A 22,475-nucleotide genomic window follows, 5' to 3' on the forward strand; every position below is an offset into this window, starting at 1 on the left:
AAGATAAGAAAAAGTATATATGACATTATGAGTTGCATTAATGTGATTTGTCAACTCCTGACTGATTTCACTTCCAAGTCTAGATTTTTATTGAAGTAATAGGTTATGTTTCTTATTAAAAAATGGTCAATTCCAATGAATCATTAAATAAACCAATACTTTATGAGTTATTAGAATATTTTGTTCGAAAACAAGAACCAGAATTAATAGTAAGTTTACATTCACATATTTAAGAAAGAAAAGAAAAAAACTCATATAAAACATATATTTTAAATCTATATACATTTATAAAATATAATATAAACATTTTAAATTTATATATTTTAAATCTATATACATTTATAAAGTTATAATTATTTCAGAAATGTAAAAATGATACTATAATATTGCCTACAACAGGAACAATAAAAAATGCACTTAGATATCTTAATAACAGATATTCTTTACCAGAAAGTATATCACAACAAATTAGTCTTACTCTACCATGGAAGTTTGCAATTGGAGATCATGGACGTTTACTTGCTATTTTACAAGAAAATATTATAGAGATTCGAAAAGCAAAAGATGAATATTCTTCCATTATTGGAAAAGCTTCTGGTAAAAATCATAATTCTTTATATATAATTCTTTAAATCTTACCTATCTTTCTTTTAAAGATTTATTTTATAATTTTAAATATTTTTTTAGTACCAAAAGATGCTTTTCCACAATGGCGCAAATTAGTATGGAGTCCAGATGGATCACTTTTAGTATTAGCATCTAGCAATGGTTATATTTCTTTTTACAATGCCTTGGGAAATAATATTTTTAATATTAATCCAAAAACTATATCCCAAAATCCCAATATTTTAGAAGCTGGGGATTCAATAGCTTCTATGATATTTCTTAAGCCAAAGACAAAATCTGAAAAATATTCTTATGAATTTCTATTAATCACATATAGTGGTTTGCTTAGATCATATTATATTTTAACAATTAATGAATTTGAAGTAAATTATGAATTTTCTTTTGGAACTTTTTATAAGAATGGAATAAATGCTGTTACTTATGATGAAAAACACAATTTATTTTATGTTGCTGGAAATACAATAACACAGAAATTAATGGTAATTAATTCATTTTTTATATATCAATTTTATGTATCAATCTTTGATTTCAATCTTTGATTAAATAAATTGAATAAATAAATTATAGTCAACAGCTTCAGATAGTGGATTGACATCATGGCGACCTCTGAATGAATATCCATATTATAAATTATCATTTATTTTTGATGATGAATCAAAAACTAAATCACGATTTTCTATATGGAATATTATTCCTACACTAAACTTACAACCAGAATCAATCATATTCAAAATAAAAATTTCACCAAATAGTAAATTTTTAACATGTTTACATACGGATGGTTCAATATCTTTATGGAGATTACCAACTTTGTTTATGCAAAAAAAATGGAAATTATCAGAGCAGCCCGATTTCAATATACCTAATCCCTTAGGACATGCAAGATCAAAAAAATTTCCACCAGGTGTTACTGAATTCCATCCAATAGATATTGGTTGGTGGTCTGATGAGGTAATATTTCTTTTTTAAATATATATTTAAATACATAATTATATTAGTTCTTAATCTATTGATATTTTCAAAGGCAATTATAATTGCAAGATGTTCAGGATCTACTTCTGTATGTTCTATAAACAATCTAAAGAATCTTTTAGGCGCAAGTCCTGAATTTTTAGCTGGACAACCACAAATATATGAACTTGGTTCAGATCGAGGCTTTTTATGCCTAGATTGTGAAACATACATAACAAGTAAAAAGCGAAACAGAGAATCTAATACAGATTGTCAAACATTAGGTTTGTAATATAGCTTTTAATTAATTACCAATATATATTTTCTGTTATAATAATGTAATATATTAATTTATTTTTTAAGAATTTCCTTCAGAAAGTGGAGAAGAAAATGGAGAAGATGAATTGGAACCAATTAGTATATTAAATTATACAACAAGTTTAATTCAAAGTACCTTATACTCTATTACTGACATTGAAAAATTTCAACCTAAGAAAAAAAAATCAAAAGTATTGTTTAGAACATATAGAATTCTTGGACTTAAAAGTACAACACCTGAAGAACTTTATTCAAGAAAAATCGATATAGAGGTATGAATATTTATAAAATTTTAAGTCTCTAAAATAAACAAAGAATTGTATTATAGGAATATGAGGAAGCATTGGCTTTGGCAAATATGTATAATTTAGATACAGACTTGGTATATCAAACACAATGGCGAAAATCTGAATTATCATTAAATGCTATTCAAAAACATTTGAGTAAAGTTACAAAAAGATCTTGGGTTTTACATGAATGCATTATTCGAGTTCCAGATACTATCGAAGCAGCAAGAGAATTGTTGAATTTTGGATTAAAAGGTGCTAATTTAGAAACTTTGCTAGCAATTGGAACTTGTGATAATGGAAAATTTGTAATAGATAATATTGATGAAGATTGGAGTGAAATGAATGAAGCTAATGTAAATTTAAGACAGTTACAAAAAATAAATCAAATACTTGAAAAAATTGATATAAAATATTTATCTGAAGCTCAAAAAGATTTAATTAAATATAGAAGAAAACTCCTAGATCATTTAGATAAATTACTTACATATGAAATTATTTTAAATTCTTCTTTGAAGTATGACAAAAATTTTTATGAAGAATTTCGGCAACTTTCAGCTATTGAAAATGCTATTAAATTTGCGAAAAATGGAAATTGTCGAGAAGTTGAAATTATGTTTATATATTATGGCGAATATATACTATCTCATTGGTTAGCAATTATTAATTTCTTTCCAGAAACTTTAAATCCATTGAAATATAAAAAACTTTTACCAGAATGTGATGCTAATGGACAATTATTTTTACTCGATCGACGTGAATTACGACAAAAAGATTGGGTTGAAAGAACTGAATTCAATGAGATAATTAATTTAGAAAACAATGATAAATCACAATTACTTTATGATTACGATCCATCATTATCTATATATAGAAACACTTTACTTACACCAGAATTGCTACAAAATTGGTACAAGTCACGAGCTTATCAAATTGAAAGAAATAGTTGTATGGTTGATAATGCTTTACAATTAATAAAGATTGCTAAATCACATAATATTAGTGGTTTAGATAATTTATTGCTAGATTTGGAAACCTTAGATGATCTTATTTATAAAGTTTATCTAGAGGATTTGTCTTTAGATGAATTACAAAAATTATCTAATTTAGAAAAAATTAAACTATTAATGAGTATGACTAGTGAAAAAACTTTTGTAAATGATATAAAAAATTTTGTATTACCATTTATAAAAAGAAGGCATCAATATCTGGGTGGAGAATTACAAAAGCATTTATTTAGTGATTATTTAATATCCACTAGCAAAGATAACTTAAAATTATCTGTCAAGTTTTTTGAATATTTAAAACAATCTTGTGATAATGAAATTCTTCAAATGATACAGAATATTGTAACTTTAGCATTAGATTGCATATATGCTTGTAACGATCCTAATATGTACGAAACAGCAATATGTATTGTAGATTCTATCGTTAAAGATCGTGAAGTAAGAAAGACAAATACTATGAACATTTTATTAGAAGAACTTGAGAAAGAACTTGAATGTACTAAAATTTTAAATAAATATAGTGTTAAAACTACATTAAATTCATTACGAAAAATTAAAAATAATCCTGAAGCTGCAAAACAACTTCTAATTCAAATGGCAAGAAGTTTAAATAAAAGGTAAATAATTAAGTATATTTTTTATTTATTTATTTTTTTTTGTTAATATATATCTCATATTTAATAATTTATATTTAATTTAAGAATATCACCTTCAGATGAGAAACAATGGGCTCAACTATTGAATGAAATGTTAGAAATTCATGGTCTAATTTTTACATGCATTGATACAGAAATATGTTTTGAAATATGTGTATCAGCACGATTGGTATCAGGAGTTAAATCTAATATACAAAATTGTGCTAATTTAATTGAAACTAAGAAAAATGAACAATCATTATTAAAAGTGTCTTATGAAAAAACAGTGAATTTAATCTTAGATGCTAGTAAAGAATATTTTAATAGTTCTAAATCTTTGATTGATTTTAATATGGAGTTAGCTAAGTAAGTTTTTTTAATTCTAATGTGTTTTTCTAATTTAATTTTTATTTTTATTTTTACATATAATATAATTTTAGAACTTGTCTTCATCTTATTGAAGATGATAATGCACAAATAAAAGAAGAATATGATCTTATTAATTCACTCCAAATTTTGAATGAATTCAATATCAATATATTACCACTTCAAGTACGATTAATGCAAGATAGATTACAATTAATAAAAGATTGTTTAAATAAACGAGAAGATGCTCATAGAAGTCGTCAAAGATTATTAACATTAGCAAATTACTTACGAATAGAAAGGAATAATAGCAGAATGCGAGAAGGAAAGGTTTTGGAATTAATTGCAAAAAAGGCACTCGAGGTAGAATTGTTTTGAAATTTGTTTTAAAATTATCATTTAATTATTTATTTATATATAAATAGATGTAGATAATTGATATATAATTTGTGATTATATATATAATTCTATAATAGGTAAAGGATTTTAATGTTTGCGCTGCTACTTGTCAACAATTAATACAAAATAATTACATTTCTGCTTGGACAGTTGCTTTAGAATTAGGATTTTGTGAAGATTATGAAGATCTAAAAACTAGACAAAAATATTTATGGTTCGCAATAAACAATGGATCGAATGATATATTAAGTAAAGCATTAGATCAGATACATTTAATAGAAATACAAATGATACATAAAAATTTAGAATTATGGATACCCGCTGATTCACCATCCGATGATTTTAATGATGCAGATAGTGAAGAAGAATTCATAGATGCATTAACTACTGTAAGAAATATATTACACAATATGATTTTTAACAGAGAAAATGGAACTATAAATAAAAACTAAACTATTGTCAATTTACAGCCTCAAGTAGAAACTAAAGAATTTGTTCCTAAAGTTATAGAAACTTCTACCGAAATAGTGAAAACTTCTGCAAACATAATGAAAGGCTCAACTTTTAATTTAATAAAAATTATTAGTGATACAAATTTTTGGAAATCTAAATTAAAATTTAATTTTTCTAATAATCAAGATAATGATACAGAAAATGAAAATTACATAAATAATGATGATGTTCAAAGTTTTCCATGTTTTTATGAAGACTTACATAAAAACTGTAAAATTAGTAATCTTGATACAAAATATACAAATTATTCTATGCCAGATATACAAATTACACAGCTCAAATGCTGTCGTGCTCTTTTAAGAATTACTATGTTAAATGAATCTTCTTGTTGTGGCTTAGAAATGAGTGATATTAACCATTGTAAGTATAGCATATTCATTTATTTGAATATATGAATATAATATCAAATATTGAACAAATGAATTTTTTTCTTATTTCAGTATTCTTAGAATGTGCAAAATATACTATACAACAAGATTGGTTACTAGGTATGGCATATTTATTTAGTGTACAAAAAAATTATATATCAGAAATGCATAATATTTTAACAGAATTTCCACAAATAGAATTATATATTCAAACTTTAATGTACTATTATTGTTTGGAATTGTATAAAACTTTACATAAAAATTTTGAAAATTTATATTTATATAGTCCATTGAGTTTAATGTGGAAAATGATGAGTATAATACACAAATGCAAAGAATCTGATATTTATGAATCATTTAAATATTTACAAACATGTTTCTTTAAAAGATATGGAATAAAAAAGACAGCATTTTTTGAAATAAATCAAGAAATAGAAGATAGTAATAGTAAAGTTGAAGAATATAAAGAGAGAGATGAATTTAATATTGCATTTAGTCAAAATTCAAATCAATCAATTGAAAAATTGAAAGAGGAAAAAATTTCCACAGAAAATTTGCAATATGATAACAGAAATAGAATAACACGAAATGTGTCTGAATCTAATGATAAAAATGATGTAGAATGGACTGATAATTGGGGAAATTTTTCAGATGAAGATGTAATAGAAAATGGAAAAAATACGTTAAATCAAAAAATGTATATAGAAGATATTTCTCTTACAAAAGATATAGGGGAATGTGTAACAGAAAAAGAACGCTTTGAAGCTTTTGAAAAAATGTTTAATAAAATACGAAATATTGATCATTTTTATGAAGTGAAAAAATTGTTGTTGCAATGGCCAAAATTTGAAAATTCTGAATATATAAAAGTTGATAAACATCCAATTTTAAAAATGATGAAAATAGTTAATACTTATATTGTGGAAAAAGAAAAAAATAAACATAATAAACAAATTTTTGAAGAATATAAGGAATTAATAAAAACATTATCTTCAACAAATGTAATTTCATAATACAAATTATTAAACATAAAAAATTTATTTTAAAATTAAGAATTATAATTTACTATATATTAACTATATAATGAATTTAAATAATTCAGAAAATTATTTGCAATAGGTACTCAAGGAATTCTTGAATATGGAAGAAATTCCTCTTGAACATGCAATTTATATTAGATTGGATATTGATAATTCAGAATTTCATGAAGAAGCAATAAATATTCTTAAAAAAAAACATGAAGTATGTATAAACACATGCTTTAAAAAGATTAAAATTTATTTTATATATTTTATATTTTATATATTTTATTATATATTTTAGGAAATCACATTATCAGCACCAATATTAGAAATATTATTTTTGAAAAATTTGACAGCGACTTTCGATCCAAATCACGAAATATTTAATCGAATCATTGAACATGTATTTATAAATCGATCCTTAACAAATATAAAGGAAAATGCAGAAATTCTTGTGCAAGAATTAAAAAAAAAGAATCATATTGTTTATGCTTTGTATATAATTAGATTGATGGAAGATATACCGCCATCTTTATGTACGTTTAGTACTTGTTTCGAACTTTTGATGAGAAAATAATTATTTATTATTATTATTAAATTTGTAATGCATGTTCGATAAATATTTAAATTTATGCAAGTTGTAATATGTAATATGTATTTCATTCACGAAATGTAAAAAAAATTTTTTAAGAAAAAGCAATTTGTAATTAAATAAAGCTTTCAAATTACGTATTTATACATACATTAGATAATTTGAAATTAATACTTTGAATAAATATTTGAATATATCTATATTATAAATATTTGTTATAATATATGTGTAAATATAAATATGATTGTATAATTATAAAATACATTTTAAAGAAAAGTATTTATTTTTTACCACTATCTTCTAAATTCTTTGTTTTAAATATTTAAATTTTAGAAAACTTGCAATGTATATAGAAAAAAGATGGTGAAGAAAATAGAGCTATCTCGTTGTATCTGTATCTCGTTTTGTTTAATGTAAACTTTAATTGTTTATAATTTAATAAATTAGCCTCGAACAACATTTTGATATACTAATTTTTGTTTATTTTAGCTTCTAGAATTAATCTTGCAAAAATGTTGCGTAAATATATTAACATTCTGTATATATATATATATATTTCTTTTTTAAGTAAAACAATTTGATTGTATTCAATATACTACATAATGTACAGTTCTCATTATATTTTTTTTTTTCACTACTATGAAATAATCTAACTACAACTAAAAATTAATATTGCATAATATATAAAAATATGACTGTATAGGCAAAAAAAATAATCTTTACATTATATTAATTTTATACAACCATAGTTAACTACATATTTTACTATAAATTAAGAATAGCAACATAATTATTTATTACATTCGAATTTTATTATTTACTTCTTTTAAAATAAAGTTATAATTTGTTTTAAAATAAAATGATTAAAACATAAACACACGCACATTCTTATTTGTTTTAGTTCAAAATTCAATTTAGATAAAAGAACTTGTATCATATCAATATTAATTTATATAAAATAAAATTGCGATTATTTTGATTTTAATTTTTATAAAATTTGCTTAATTAAATTATAATATTTTCTATCTTAAACTTTCTATAAAAATAATACGAAATTTCGCGGAACATAAAATCAATCTGCTATTGAAAAGAAAAATGGCGAACTAATGTTCGATGTTAGATGTATACAAAATTAAAAGTCAAATTAAGTGAATTATTGTGCAGTGAGAATATATCTATATATAAATTTAGAAATTTAATGTAAAATTTGTTGAATAATTTTATATATAGTTATATATAGTTATATGAGATAAGATAAATTTTTTATTATTTTATATTTTTTAATAATCAGTATATTAATACTAAAAAGAATATTTATTACAGCATGAAATGAAAAATGAGTTATATTTTTTATTATATTACAAACTGAAGAAAAAATTCATATATTATAAATTCATATGATAAAAAAATGACAAATAATTTATGAATCATTATAAAGTGTTTATTTATATTTAATTTATAAATTATAAATTGTATATATACATATGTATGTAAGTTGTTATATTTACAAAAATTAAATATTATATAAAAAATAATATTAAATAATGAATTTATTGATTTTTTTATAATTTTCAGATTGGTGTTATTGTTTTCAAAAAAATTTTACTTTGTAAAATATTATTGTAAAATATTATTATAGAAAATGTCTGTATTAGAAATGAATAATCTATCTAAAGATAAAGAAATAATAGAAAATTCTCAGCACTTCAAAGAGCGTGCAGAACGAAATCGTCAAAAAGCATTACTTTTAAAAAAATCTAAGATAATTTCCCATCCTTACATAAAAAGGTATATTTAACTAATATTTTTGGAATATTAATAGATTTTTTAATAAATTTTTTAATAAAAATATTCAAATTTTAAAGTGAATGTAAAGATTCAACAAAAGGTACATGCTTAAAAATTCAAGGACAACATATTATAGACAGTGGAGGAGGTTTTCTTATAGAAGAAAGTGATGACTTAGAAGAACAAATGGTACAATAATTAAAAATATTTTAAAATTTATAGAATTAAATTTAATATTTTATTATAGAATTATATAAAATTATTATAAATTTAATGCTTATTTTTATTAGTTAAAAATAACATCAGAACCTGGTCCTATTGTTGTTAATTTACCTCATTGTGAAGAATGTAAAAATGAATTTAAAGACTCATATCTTCTACAAACATTTGATATATCTGTATGTGATAAATGCAGGTACAAGTATATAAGTACAAATTAATAATTATTTTAAGGTAAACTTTTAAAATATTATAAATAGTTTTTTTTTATTCCAGAGATCCCAAGGGCAAGCACTCTTTAATTACAAAAACTGAAGCAAAACAAGAATATCTATTAAAAGATTGTGATTTTGATAAAAGAGAACCTCCATTAAAATATATCACAAAAAAAAATCCCCATAATGTAAATTGGGGTGAAATGAAATTATATTTACAATTGCAAATAGAACAGAGAGCTTTAGAAGTATGGGGTTCTGAAGAAAAATTATTAAAAGAAAAAGAATTACGCGATGTTAAAAGAGAAGGAATTAAAATTAAAAAATTTAATAAGAAGGTAATAAACATATTTATATTAATAAAAGTACAAAATAATATTAATACACTAGATTGTTTGTTTTATAGATTAAACAATTAAGAATGCAAGTTAGGAGTTCCTTGTATGATAAAACATCAAAAGCATCTCATACACATGAATTTGGAGAAGATTTATATAATGAAGATGATGATACATATATACATAGCTGCATTACTTGTGGATATGAAGAAACATATGAAAAAATGTAAATTTTATAGTATTAATGAATTTTATAATATTTACTATTAAGTCATGTTTTTTTAAAAGTATAATTTTTTTATATTAAATAAATTTGTTTATTACTCAGATAAAACGTATATATACATTTAAAAAAAATTTTCCTTATTTATTTATTTATTATATCTTTTTTTTATTTAATTGTAATTTAAATTTCTTCTTCATAATAATAAAATTTTATATATAATGCATATTTAATTTTTATATTATTAATTAAATAATTAAAAACAAAAAATATAATTTAAATTTTATTTATATTTATTTATTATTTATTTATTTATTTATTATATATATATTTTAATATATAATATATAATATATTTGTAAGATATATTTGGAAGATTGATTCTAATGATCAAAACAAATATAGAAATTAGTATGTAAAGTTTAAAATTTATTTATTAAATTATGAACAATTTAAATTTGTATTAGATGAAATAAAGATGGTGAAGAAAATAGAGCTATCTCGTTGTATCTGTATCTCGTTTTGTTTAATGTAAACTTTAATTGTTTATAATTTAATAAATTAGCCTCGAACAACATTTTGATATACTAATTTTTGTTTATTTTAGCTTCTAGAATTAATCTTGCAAAAATGTTGCGTAAATATATTAACATTCTGTATATATATATATATATTTCTTTTTTAAGTAAAACAATTTGATTGTATTCAATATACTACATAATGTACAGTTCTCATTATATTTTTTTTTTTTCACTACTATGAAATAATCTAACTACAACTAAAAATTAATATTGCATAATATATAAAAATATGACTGTATAGGCAAAAAAAATAATCTTTACATTATATTAATTTTATACAACCATAGTTAACTACATATTTTACTGTAAATTAAGAATATATATATTCCTTCACATTCAAAATAATGTTCATAATATAAACTTGCAACATATTTCATTCATTTTTGAATCTGATGTAATTTATGTCATTATAATTTCTTTTATTAAATTATAGAAATGTCATTTCATTGTATTTACTTATATTTCAATTTTTTTTAAGAATATCTTGTTTCATGTACATAAAAAAGTATTATTTGTTAAAAATATTATGTACTAATAATTATATGATACAAAGTAATCTACTAAAAGTTAAAAATAAACTTTTTTATGTATATGATTAATGTTAAGATTTTTCTAAGAGTCCCTTACAAACATTTTGTACAGGTTGTAAAAGATTTGGCACAGACAATTTAGTTCCTGTATATTTTTGAGGAACAGTCATCGCATTTGTTACAGTGGTCGATGATCTAAAATAAAATTATGATATGAATTTTGTACTATATAAGAATATATATATATTTAATATTTAAATATTATTTATTTAATCTCTATACCTATTGTGCCGAAGATGACTTTTGACTAAATGACCAGCCGTAAGTGCAGCCATTAATGACAATTCACCGGCAAGTACCGTCGCACATACTATTCTAGCTAATCTGCTTGCATTTTCACCAGGTTCATCACTATGTGCACCTTTAACACCTAATATAGATAAACACGCGCCTTGTGCAGGAAGAATAGTTCCACCTCCAACAGTACCTATTTCTATGCTAGGCATTGTACAAGACACGTATAAATCTGAACCATCTGTTCCCCATGGTTCCATCAAAGTCATGCAATTACTACTTCCAACATTCTGTGCAGGATCTTGACCCGTAGCTATAAAGATTGCAGTTACAATATTTGCAGCATGTGCATTAAAGCCACCTATACTGCCAGCTATAGCAGATCCAATCATATTTTTACTTATATTCACATCAACTAAAGCATGAACAGATGTTTTTAACACATTTGTAACAATTTCTGCAGGTACCACTGCTTCGCAAACCACACTTTTGCCTCTACCACAAACCCAATTTACTGCTGCTGGCTTTTTATCCGTGCAAAAATTACCACTTAATGATAATATTTCCATATCAGGAAAATGTTCTTTCACTGTATTTAATGATTTTTCAGTTCCTTTAGATAACATATTCATTCCCATAGCATCACCAGTAGTTGCTACAAAACGAATAAACAAATGTCTGCCAGCAATACGTATGTTAATCTTTGTCAAACGTGCAAATCTACTGGTTAAATTAAAACTATTTTTCATTTCTTTAAAATTATCAGGATCTTGCATCCATGCCATAGCTTCACTTGCTCTAACAATATTTGGAAATCTCACAACTGGTCCTCTAGTCATTCCATCAGCAACTACACGGCTTGTTACACCACATTTTAACAATGCTCTACTACCACGATTTGTAGATGCTACTAAACATCCTTCTGTCGTTGCCATTGGTACATAATACAATTCACCATCAAGTAATAATGGACCAGCAATTCCAAGTGGTACTGGTACGTATCCCATGACATTCTCACAACAAGCTCCTAATACTTTACTATAATCATAATCTTTATATGGCAAATTGGAAAGATAATCAAGGAAATTTCCAGCTTCTCCTATTATAAAACGCCTGATTTCTACACCCCGTTCCATATCACCAACTGCTTTTTCTAATTGATAAGCAGCTATATGATTGTTCTTTACTAACTGAATTACTTCTTCATCTGTTAATCCATTTGCGCCAAGCTATAGATTTAAAAATTTTAAAATATTATAAATTGATTTAAAAATATTGTAAAAAATTGAAAAAAAAATATATAGATACATATTTATAACATTTTATTTACCTCAGATTTGTATATTTTAAGACATTCTTCTATAGATCTGGGAATTCGTGAAAATAGATTTTTATCGTTTGATATACCTACAGTACATTGTTTTTCATCTATTTGTTCTTCTTTGCCATCAATCCAAGGTATAGAAATAGTTTGCATTTTAGCAAAAGATAATTTGAATGGCATTTTGGTGGTAAGAAAAGAAAAACTCATATCTTCATTTTCATTCTCTTTATCTTTTACATATTCAATTTCAAATTTTTTTTCTTTCACGTATTCATTTTCAATCTTTTCTTCTGTATCATCTTCTACTTTGAATTGTAATTGTTTAGCAATATCTTCTTTATCTTCGAAGAAAATAAATTTAATTGCGAGTGCAAGAAGAAGGATCAATATCACAATATTATCTGCACTAACAGATAACCAATTCATTAAATAACCCTTAACTTCAGATGAATCTTCAGTTTTATTATAAGAATTCACTATGACATGTGAATTCGTAGAAGATACTTTGCTCTCTACTGTATCTTCGTTTTCTTCACTTTTGAAACGACTGAAATGAATATTTTATATCAATAACTATCAATGACTGATGTAATTTTTTAAATTTATAAATCATTAATTTTATTATACCTTTCTATATATAATAATAACTTATATAAATTAATCTTATAAATTATGAATCGACTGATATTACTTTTATGTATTATTTCAAAGAAACTTGAATTTTTTATAAAGATAATAATTATCATCATTCTTAACTCGACACAGGAGTGTCATGTACTGTTTCCTTAACATCCAAAGGGATAAAGGAACCCAAACCTCAACAAGATACTATCTCTTTTTGCATAATTCATTGAATATGAATTAAATACTTATGAATTATTACATATTCATTGAATATGATTTAAATATACTTATGCTACTATGTAATAACTTGAACCTGACCTGTGGAAGTTAAGAAGAAGGAAACTCAAATAAAAAATAAACTCAAGCAAAAAAAAACACACATCTTATGGGGCAGATTTATGATAACTTTTTGTCAGTTTTTTTTCTATTGTTAGTTGTTATCTGATGTATAAAATATAAAGTTCATTTCAAGCGGAAACACGACTTATATATTATAAAAAACAGAAAATAAACACAAAAATGCAGTACCTGTTAGCATGTACTACAAATAGACCAGCGATCATGATTAATTTAACGCGTTCTACTACTGGATTTGGTTTCTGATCCTCTTCGTCTAATGAATGCATCATAAAAATTTTATCAGCACTTAATGGTTTCATTGTATTAGTTTCGCGAGAAAGCTGAAAAATAATATATATACATATTTTATATATATATATTTATTTATTCTAATAATTAACATGAAAATATAAAATTTACCTCAAGAATAAGTGATAAACATGCAGGATAAAATGTCATAAAAACAATATAATTTACAACAACTCCCAAGCAAGCGAAACTGCATAAAATTTCTAATCTTCTAACTCCGGATAAGGATCCTATGCTAATAAGTAAAGTTTCCACTAAAGTATCTAATGTAATAGTTGGCCCTAAAAGCGACATGCCACGAGCAATATTTGCTCGCACTTCCTCTTTGTTTCTGGAACTTAAAGCCAACTGTGCTAAAACAGCGGCCTTCGAAAGATCAATAATAAGCAAGAAAAAGAACAGTGCATCCCTGAAAAATAATAAGTTTACTCAACGGAATAATATGTAAATAATATATTTCTAGATTTCGAAAGTGATTTCGAATAACTTACTTTAAATCAGAAATATCACTACGTCCAAAATTCACTACACTAGATGTGAACACAACACTGGAAAATACAGTAAATAGGCCAGCAATACCTAACAAAATATTAGATTTAAATGTTTTTACCAAATTTACAATTTTAATGATTAGATTTCATGTAAATTCGATAATTAATTGTCATCACGTATAAAATGAAATGCTATTGCTTTCCATAAAACTTTCTCTGACACTGAAAACTTTCACGCGTATCATGAAAAGATCCGGTTATATATAGTTGAGCAATATCATTATATATTATTTTTTAAATATATTTTGCAATTCCGATTTTTTAAAACTTTTTTATTTGAATTAAATCACATAAATATATAACATTTTTCAGATAAATTTATGCGATCACTTACCTAAAATATATTTTGAACCCAATTTTTGCAAATTGCGAAATTGATGATAAGTAAACAATATAGCTAAACATCGTATTATAGTCATGACTATAACATCAGCTGCATTTAAATCCTAAGAAATAATAATATATTATTTATATTATAAATCATTTCATATCTAAAAACTAAAATACTTTTGATCTCAAAATCAAAAGTTAAATCAAATTTTATTCAAGATCAACTTACATCGGAATTACATCTACCGGGTCCACAATGTGCAGTCAAAGGAACACTTGGATGTCCGTTTCCTGTCTCCATGTTCAGAATGCATGCCGTAAGTGTGAAGGTCGTCACAATGACTTCTAGGGGATGTCCAGCGCAAAACCGGCCATGAATTTCAAAGAGACGTGTTAGCATATTTCTTTTTTCTGATAACTATTTATAATCTGAAAAATACATGAGAAAAGAATATTTTATTTGAATATTTTATTTTATACAATACTCCTTTAATATATTCTTCGTAAAAAAAATTAATTTCAAAAAATATTATATATTCATTATTATATCATATTATATATTCATTATATAAAGTCAAAGTTTGAATAATTGACTTTATATAACTGTTACTTCATATAGCTGTTACAAAAAAAAAAAATTGTGAAATAAATTTGAAAAAAATGCTCTTCGTCTATCAAAAATATTCTATTAAATGAAAAATTTAATGAGAAGTTCTGCTTTTTTAAAACGAAGAAAGCTGATAAAAATAAGAAAAGATGGAAACAGGATATGAGGAAAAAGGATATGAGGAAAATAAGTAAAAGAACGGCTTTTATAAGCTTTTGTTACATGTCAATCATATTTCAATATACTCGTTATTTTAAATTGCGCAATACAATTAAATATGAATAAAATAATAAAATTAGATTTCATTTTATTAACAAATTTATTATTTCTCTTGTACCGTTTTCTCGTCTGTACTCCGATGTTTAAAAGTTCGATGCTGGAAAAAACTTAAGTAATGCGAAGTAAAGGTTAAGGTAACAAAAATCTTAATATACAATAATTTGAAGTCCAATGTTATAAATAGACATATATCTATGAATAAAGCATGTTTGGTATCAAATAATTTAAAATTATCTTAGAACTGAAAAATCTTAAAAATGAAAATTGTACTATAAAAAATGAATTTCTCTACATATATATTTATACCGATTTATACTATAAATATAAACAAAAAAGAAAAATAAATGTATAAAATAAAAAAAAATAATTCAATGATAAACATAAACTGGAAGAATAAAATACTTATCAAGGTCAGTAAGTTTTCAGGATTCCATAAGAATATTTTTATATATGATTCATCATTTTTTTTTATTTTTAATGAAAATATTATTTATTCCGTTGATTAACATTATAAAATCATATTTTGAAAAATATTATGAAACTCACAATTTCTTATATCTATAAATCTTTTTTTTATATTAAAAAAAAAAAAGAAAAAATTATAAGATTTCATATTTCATCATTGTATGCAAAAAGAGAAAAACAATTTACAAATAATGATAAAATGAATTAAATGTTTGTAAAAATTTTGTCAATTATGATTTTAATATATAATATAATTATTGTGATGTGTATAATAAAAATATTCTCTTAATTTTCAATATTGTGTAATCCTGAAATTTTATAATACCAATATATATATTTGTATATTGCATATAATTTTAATATTTTAGAAAACAGATTATAATATTTATATGTTATCTGTATAATATGTTATAATATTTTAACTATTAACACATGAAAAAATTATACTATAATAAAGTACTAATATAATATATTATTATATCAATATATGCTTTCAAAAATCTTACAATATGAACTTTGGAAAATTAAAGATAGAAAAAATGAATGAAATAATTTTTTATATTCGTTAATTAATTCACTATTATACGCTGTTTTATGTAAATTTTTTATAATATATATATATATATAAAATTTTATATATATAATATACAATTTAAAAAACATATTCTAAAGAAAATTCATATAATCATTTAGAAATAGGATAAAAGGTATAAAGATTTAAAATGCATAACAAAAAGACATATAATTCTAGGTATAATTACTTATATTAATATCACGAATTAATACTTTTTTTATTACATTACTTTTATCAAAAATATGTATTTTATAATACATTTTTTTTAATATGAAATATAGAATTTCATAGTTATAAAGCTAATAAATATAATCATATATGTATAAATATAGTCATATATATATATATATAAATCTCATCACATATCTTTAAATATAAATAATAAGTTAAATAAAAAAAATGATAAACGAAAAGATTATTTTTTTTCAATTCATTTTTTGCACGTAGAATCACTATCTGATCGCCTGTATCATAATTCTGGATACATTCCGTATATAAAATGTTTAAAATGTTTATTTAATTTTTTTTATTTTAAGAATGTTGTTATTGTTTTAAAAGAATTCTTACTCATAACCGTTTTCATATACCGTCTTCATAAAAGATCATCTTTTCAAAAAAAACATAGATATGTTATTATTTAAAAATATTGGTAATTTTTTACGTTACACGTAAAAAATAATAAATTTAAGAAATCTATACAGAGAAAAAATTTATTATTTTCTTCCTTTACAAATCTACTATTTATGGAAAAAATGCCAGAAATAAATAGCGATACAAATTAAAAAAATAAATGAATTAACAAGGAATATATAGATGGAAATTATTTTTAAAATAACACTAAGTATAAATTATATATCTATTATTAAAAATAGAATTTTTATTAATTTTTTTAATTTTTATTATAATTTAATTTTTATAATTTAATTTTTATTATAATTTAATATAATTTTGCTATAAAAAAACAATAGATTTATAATTCAAATTTAAAAATATAAAAAATTTATGATGCGCATAAGATTATATTTAGCAAAATAAAAATTTGGATAAAATAAAATATTTTTTTATTCCTATTTTTTTATTGGTATTTTTTAATTATTTGTAATTTATAATTATTCAAAATTATTCATTTTCTTTAGATAAATTAATATAGAAAAAGATGAAAATAAAAAAGAATGTGAAAAATATTATTTGCATCAAATAAATAGAAAATATGAAAGATAAAGCATAATATAAATAATAATAAAAATATTTCAAAATATATTAATTGTCTTTTAAAAAATTTTAATAAAAATTATACATACAATTTTCTTTCCTAAATTATTATTTTTTTTTTTTTTATAAAAAATTTTATAAAAAATTTCATGGTTTGATGGTTATAATTGTGCGTATTTCGTTAAATTTTTTTTCTCTGTGCTTCTCATACAAAACAAACAAAGGCTAATTCTCTTTCAATATATGATCTGCATTCTTAATAGAAAATTTCCAAGTTGTTATATGTATAAACTATAGTTATTATGTGCAATATTAATTATTTTTTTTAAATAAACTAGGAGAAATATATATAATAATTAATTATTAAAGAAATTTCAATCATTTTAATAATCATTATTAAATTAAAAAAATTATTAATTTAATCATATATAAAATCACATAATATATAACATTACAAATCATATAAATAATTAAATTTCCTGAAAATAAAAATTAAATTAAAAAATCATATAGCATTTAGCATAATTCAATTACTACTTATTATATATCATATAATATAATCCTTATATAAAATATATAAAATATATAATATAGTCCTTGTTATATATTATATAATATAGTCCTCAATATAGTCCGTAATAATTATTATATAATATTGCTTATCTTTAAATAGAAGTAAAATAAATGATTTTAAATAAAATAATAATATTTATATAAACATGATTAAATAATTTAATCATGTTGATATAATTTATAAGTTAAAAATGAAGTTTTAATACTACCTTATTAACTCAATTAATTGTATTGCAGATAATAATAATGACAAATATGAATAACTGTACCTTGTTAAGGTACACTCAGCAACTCGATGAAACTCTTGATATATTGTGCATGTGGTCCTGTATAACATGTATATATATTTCGTAGCACTTTTTCTTATTATTTTTTTTATAACATTAATTAGAATAATGAAAAAAGAAAATATAATAAATATAATAAATTATTTACATGATTATGTTAATCTTATACCTTCAAAATAATCTTTATAAAAGATATTTTTTAATTAATTAAAATATCGAACAATTTGATTTCAAAAACTTTATTTTTTAAATGAGAAATTAATCTTTGAACTGTTAAAATTTAAAATCACGTACAAAATGAGGCTACCTACTTGACACTTTGAATTTAGGATAAAAAAAAAAAGAAAAAGGAGGACAGTACTAACAGTACGGTGTTCGCCGACTGACAAAACTGTGCTTATGCTCGGATAGTCCGATCGACCCTACAGAACATGTTTCGACCGCACTCGGCAATTTTCGTCTCCCTTCCTTTCACCTTTTATGCGCACGTGTCTTTATCTTCAGCTTTATCGTTTACTTGTTATTGTCTAAAATTATAAATTTGTAATAAAAAAGACATAAATTAAAACATTATTTTTCACAATAATCAAAATAAATAAAATGTTCGAATTTTGTATCTATTTATTTTTTACATATATGATTATGAATGTGATTGAATAATTTATATTATGCATATATATTTTTATTTCTTTTATATTTACTTGATACATGTATATCTTTTATGTATACATATTTTATTGCTTTAGTGAATAGATGAGAGTTAAACTTTTTAAGTAAGCATACATAAGTAAGATAAGATTAGTAAACTAATATTTATTTTATATCATATATTCATAGTTAATTCAAAACGATCTTCCTTCAATGCAATAATGATCATTGATTAAATTTATAAAAAAAATTAATATAAATCTACAATAAAAATATTATTTATAAGAATTATACTTATACATATATATTTTTCAATTTGACTTACGAATATTTCAAAACAAATATTAAAAAAAAATGATTTAATTTTTGTAATTTAAAATTTAATTATATATGAAACATATTATGTATTAATCATTTAATAAATAATAAATTATAATTTATCAATTCACAAATGATACAATCAAAATTCAAATTTTAATAATTTTCGCAATTTATTACAAATATTAAGAAACCAAAAAATACAATTATATTTTGTTTTTCAAATTATATGATAAATATATAAAATATATATACAATCCCTTTAACTTTTTATATTAATAAAATATAATGTAAATTTTTGTATTAAATGAAATCATGAAATAATGTAGAATAATGTGAATTATTTAAACGTTTTATTTATTTAAAAAATATAAATAAAAATTTTAATGAATCTATATTTTAATTATATATATTATATTTCAATCCTAAATTAAAAACAATATAAACATCTTGAGTTTTGTAAAAAATATATATATAAATTATAATATTATTTTATATATATAAAAATATCAATATATGCAAAAAATATAATCATATAAATTCACTTATATGAAAAACAAATAAAATTTTAATTGAAAATTTTATAAATGATTTTAAATAAAAATTATTTTTTTCAGAATTATATTAAATATAACAGATGTTATGAATATGACAGCTTTTTTAAAGAAAAATGTCTTCTTTGTTAGAATTAAACTTCGTCATCTTATTCAAATTTAGCATATTGCATAATCATAATTATGATCGATTAATAATTTTACAATATTTAATATACAAGTATGCTGATATAATCGAACAGAAGTGATTCTACATAAAAAAAAATGGAAAACAGAAAATAAAATTTATTTATTTTAATAATAGCAAATTTAATAAAGCAAATTTAAAACATTTTCATTATTAAATTTAAATAAATAATTAACTATTATATATAATTATATTCCAATTACGAATGAAATAATGATAGATAATCATTTACAATATACATACAAAGTAACAAAAAAAATAGAAAATTTTAACATTTGAGTTCTTGTTTTTAAGAAAATCCATTAAATTATATGATCATAAAGTCAAGATCATAATCAATGAATTTTCAAATATAATTTTTTCAAAAAATTTATTTTTAAATGAAAATTACTAATTTTTAAATGATAAAAAATTGATTCTATATTTTTTGTATATTTTCACATGTATAGAAATAAAATTATCGATAGTGATTCATTGAATATGGAGTAATAAAGTTATCGATATTCATATCTAATCGAAAAATAGCTAATTAGTTGTATTTAAAAATTTTTTAAATTTTTTATTTATTTTATTTAAATATAAAATATTCTATATTTTCGATTTATTTTTTTACATAAACTCTGTCCGTTTATATTTTATATTATCATCCTATATTTATATTATATATTTATATTTATATTACTTTATATTTATATAATTTATTTTTAATTAAATGCATAAAATTTATTCTTGTTGAAAAAAAACAAAACTTAGAGATTTAATATCATGTTGTAAATTACAATTGTTTGTCTATATTTTATAAATTTGAAAACATTTATTCATATCTCAATCATATTTTAATAAATTAAGATTTTTTAACTAATTAAAAAAATAAATTGAAATTTAAAATTAAAAAATCAAATATTTTAGTAACAATATTTCTTTTTTTATGATTTATCATATGACATTACAATATTTATTATTAATATCTAAAGAGAAATTAAAAAAAATAATTAAATTATGATATAATTTATATATATAATTTAAATCAATATTTTAAATCAAAAAAATATTCATAATTATGTAATTAAAAAGTACAATCTATTCATTTATTTATTATTTATATTATTATTATTAAGCTATTATTTAATTATTTATATTTATAAAATTTATATTATACAATTTCTATATACATTATATACAGACTAAGAATGCTATAAAGAAAATATTATTAAAAATATTTATGATCAATAAATTATATATAATATAATTATGAGATTTCATATAAATAATATTATAATATATATTATAACATGTTATTAGTGAATACTAATAAATATTTCACAAACAATAATTGTTAATTTCATTGTTATGTTTATTTTTTCTAAATACAGTTTTAATTTTATAATGTATTACGTAAACATATTTATAAAATATTATATAAATTATTGTAACTTTACATTATTTAAAAGATCACATGATATTCAAATGTAAAATTATTATAAGATTGTATTTTTATTTTTGCATTTCCATATAAATTTTAATATATAAATTTCTGTCATAAATTTTTGTAAAATGATATTATTGTAAAATAATATATAATTTAATTATAATTTAACATTTAAAACAATTAACATTTAAAATGTTATAATATTAGTGTTCTAATTTAATATAATATTTCATTTAAGACTATAAATATATTATTACATAACTATCATACAAAAAATAAATTTCTGAAAGATCATAATCATTATCATTATTATAATATAACAAAATTATCAATAAACAATAAGATTATTTTTTAAAATTAAATAACTAAATAAGCATAACCTAAAAAAAGCAAAAGTATTGAATGATCAACATACCGTAAAACTTGTCCGAAAATAAAACATATTTCACATAAATATTAACTACATGATAATTGATATGCTCACTATATCATTTTTTAATTATAATTTTATATTAATTAACATTTTATTATATTATTAACATTTTATACATTAATTTTACCTAAAATATACAGCACTTTGATGTATAAATTCT

The 22,475-nt window shown here is 21.3% G+C and overlaps 3 protein-coding genes across 8 annotated transcripts; 2 read left to right on the forward strand and 1 right to left on the reverse strand.

Annotated features, from left to right (window-relative positions):
- The first annotated feature begins 71 nt into the window (after positions 1-71).
- LOC122715715 (neuroblastoma-amplified sequence-like) lies at positions 72-7,178 on the forward strand. Of its 2 annotated transcripts, none has more exons than XM_043938107.1 (14): positions 72-209; positions 363-597; positions 688-1,106; positions 1,195-1,578; positions 1,652-1,862; positions 1,942-2,168; positions 2,225-3,807; positions 3,892-4,191; positions 4,266-4,554; positions 4,668-4,979; positions 5,061-5,463; positions 5,544-6,472; positions 6,591-6,713; positions 6,795-7,178. In XM_043938107.1, exons 1-14 carry the CDS (start codon positions 123-125, stop codon positions 7,068-7,070), a joined length of 5,778 nt encoding a protein of 1,925 aa, XP_043794042.1. In that variant the 5' UTR covers positions 72-122; the 3' UTR covers positions 7,071-7,178. The 2 variants fall into 2 exon arrangements, with proteins under 2 accessions (XP_043794042.1, XP_043794043.1); XM_043938108.1 differs by having other exon boundaries at positions 1,954-2,168.
- Positions 7,179-8,660: 1,482 nt separating this feature from the next.
- On the forward strand, positions 8,661-9,978 carry LOC122715876 (DNA repair protein complementing XP-A cells homolog). The gene is made up of 5 exons (XM_043938415.1): positions 8,661-8,873; positions 8,951-9,062; positions 9,164-9,288; positions 9,369-9,645; positions 9,714-9,978. Exons 1-5 carry the CDS (start codon positions 8,728-8,730, stop codon positions 9,873-9,875), a joined length of 822 nt encoding a protein of 273 aa, XP_043794350.1. The 5' UTR covers positions 8,661-8,727; the 3' UTR covers positions 9,876-9,978.
- Positions 9,979-10,916: 938 nt separating this feature from the next.
- Positions 10,917-22,459, reverse strand: LOC122715961 (3-hydroxy-3-methylglutaryl-coenzyme A reductase). Of its 5 annotated transcripts, none has more exons than XM_043938576.1 (11): positions 22,298-22,459; positions 19,112-19,273; positions 18,729-18,785; positions 14,979-15,178; positions 14,754-14,865; positions 14,360-14,447; positions 13,980-14,277; positions 13,749-13,900; positions 12,603-13,143; positions 11,261-12,501; positions 10,917-11,173 (listed from the first exon to the last, which is right to left on the reverse strand). In XM_043938576.1, exons 4-11 carry the CDS (start codon positions 15,147-15,149, stop codon positions 11,050-11,052), a joined length of 2,727 nt encoding a protein of 908 aa, XP_043794511.1. In that variant the 5' UTR covers positions 15,150-15,178; positions 18,729-18,785; positions 19,112-19,273; positions 22,298-22,459; the 3' UTR covers positions 10,917-11,049. The 5 variants fall into 5 exon arrangements, with proteins under 5 accessions (XP_043794511.1, XP_043794512.1, XP_043794513.1 ...); XM_043938577.1 differs by having other exon boundaries at positions 19,058-19,273; XM_043938578.1 differs by having other exon boundaries at positions 19,041-19,273.
- Between the last annotated feature and the right edge of the window lie 16 nt (positions 22,460-22,475).

Source organism: Apis laboriosa, unplaced genomic scaffold (assembly GCF_014066325.1).
Source record: "Apis laboriosa isolate Shangri-la unplaced genomic scaffold, ASM1406632v1 scaffold40_cov151, whole genome shotgun sequence".
NCBI classification, from domain to species: Eukaryota; Metazoa; Arthropoda; class Insecta; order Hymenoptera; family Apidae; genus Apis; species Apis laboriosa.

Bases quoted from the DNA above. Each gene is read 5' to 3' on its own strand.
- LOC122715715 (XM_043938107.1), top strand. From the start codon at position 123: ATGGTCAATTCCAATGAATCATTAAATAAACCAATACTTTATGAGTTA. The intron at 4,192-4,265 runs GTAAGTTTTTTT...ATATAATTTTAG, and splicing joins TTTAATATGGAGTTAGCTAA to AACTTGTCTTCATCTTATTG. The intron at 4,555-4,667 runs GTAGAATTGTTT...ATTCTATAATAG, and splicing joins TTGCAAAAAAGGCACTCGAG to GTAAAGGATTTTAATGTTTG.
- LOC122715876 (XM_043938415.1), top strand. From the start codon at position 8,728: ATGTCTGTATTAGAAATGAATAATCTATCTAAAGATAAAGAAATAATA. The intron at 8,874-8,950 runs GTATATTTAACT...CAAATTTTAAAG, and splicing joins TCCCATCCTTACATAAAAAG to TGAATGTAAAGATTCAACAA. The intron at 9,063-9,163 runs GTACAATAATTA...TATTTTTATTAG, and splicing joins ATGACTTAGAAGAACAAATG to TTAAAAATAACATCAGAACC.
- LOC122715961 (XM_043938575.1), bottom strand. From the start codon at position 15,149: ATGCTAACACGTCTCTTTGAAATTCATGGCCGGTTTTGCGCTGGACAT. The intron at 14,866-14,978 runs GTAAGTTGATCT...ATTATTTCTTAG, and splicing joins CCGGTAGATGTAATTCCGAT to GATTTAAATGCAGCTGATGT. The intron at 14,448-14,753 runs GTAAGTGATCGC...ATATTTTGTTAG, and splicing joins GGGTTCAAAATATATTTTAG to GTATTGCTGGCCTATTTACT.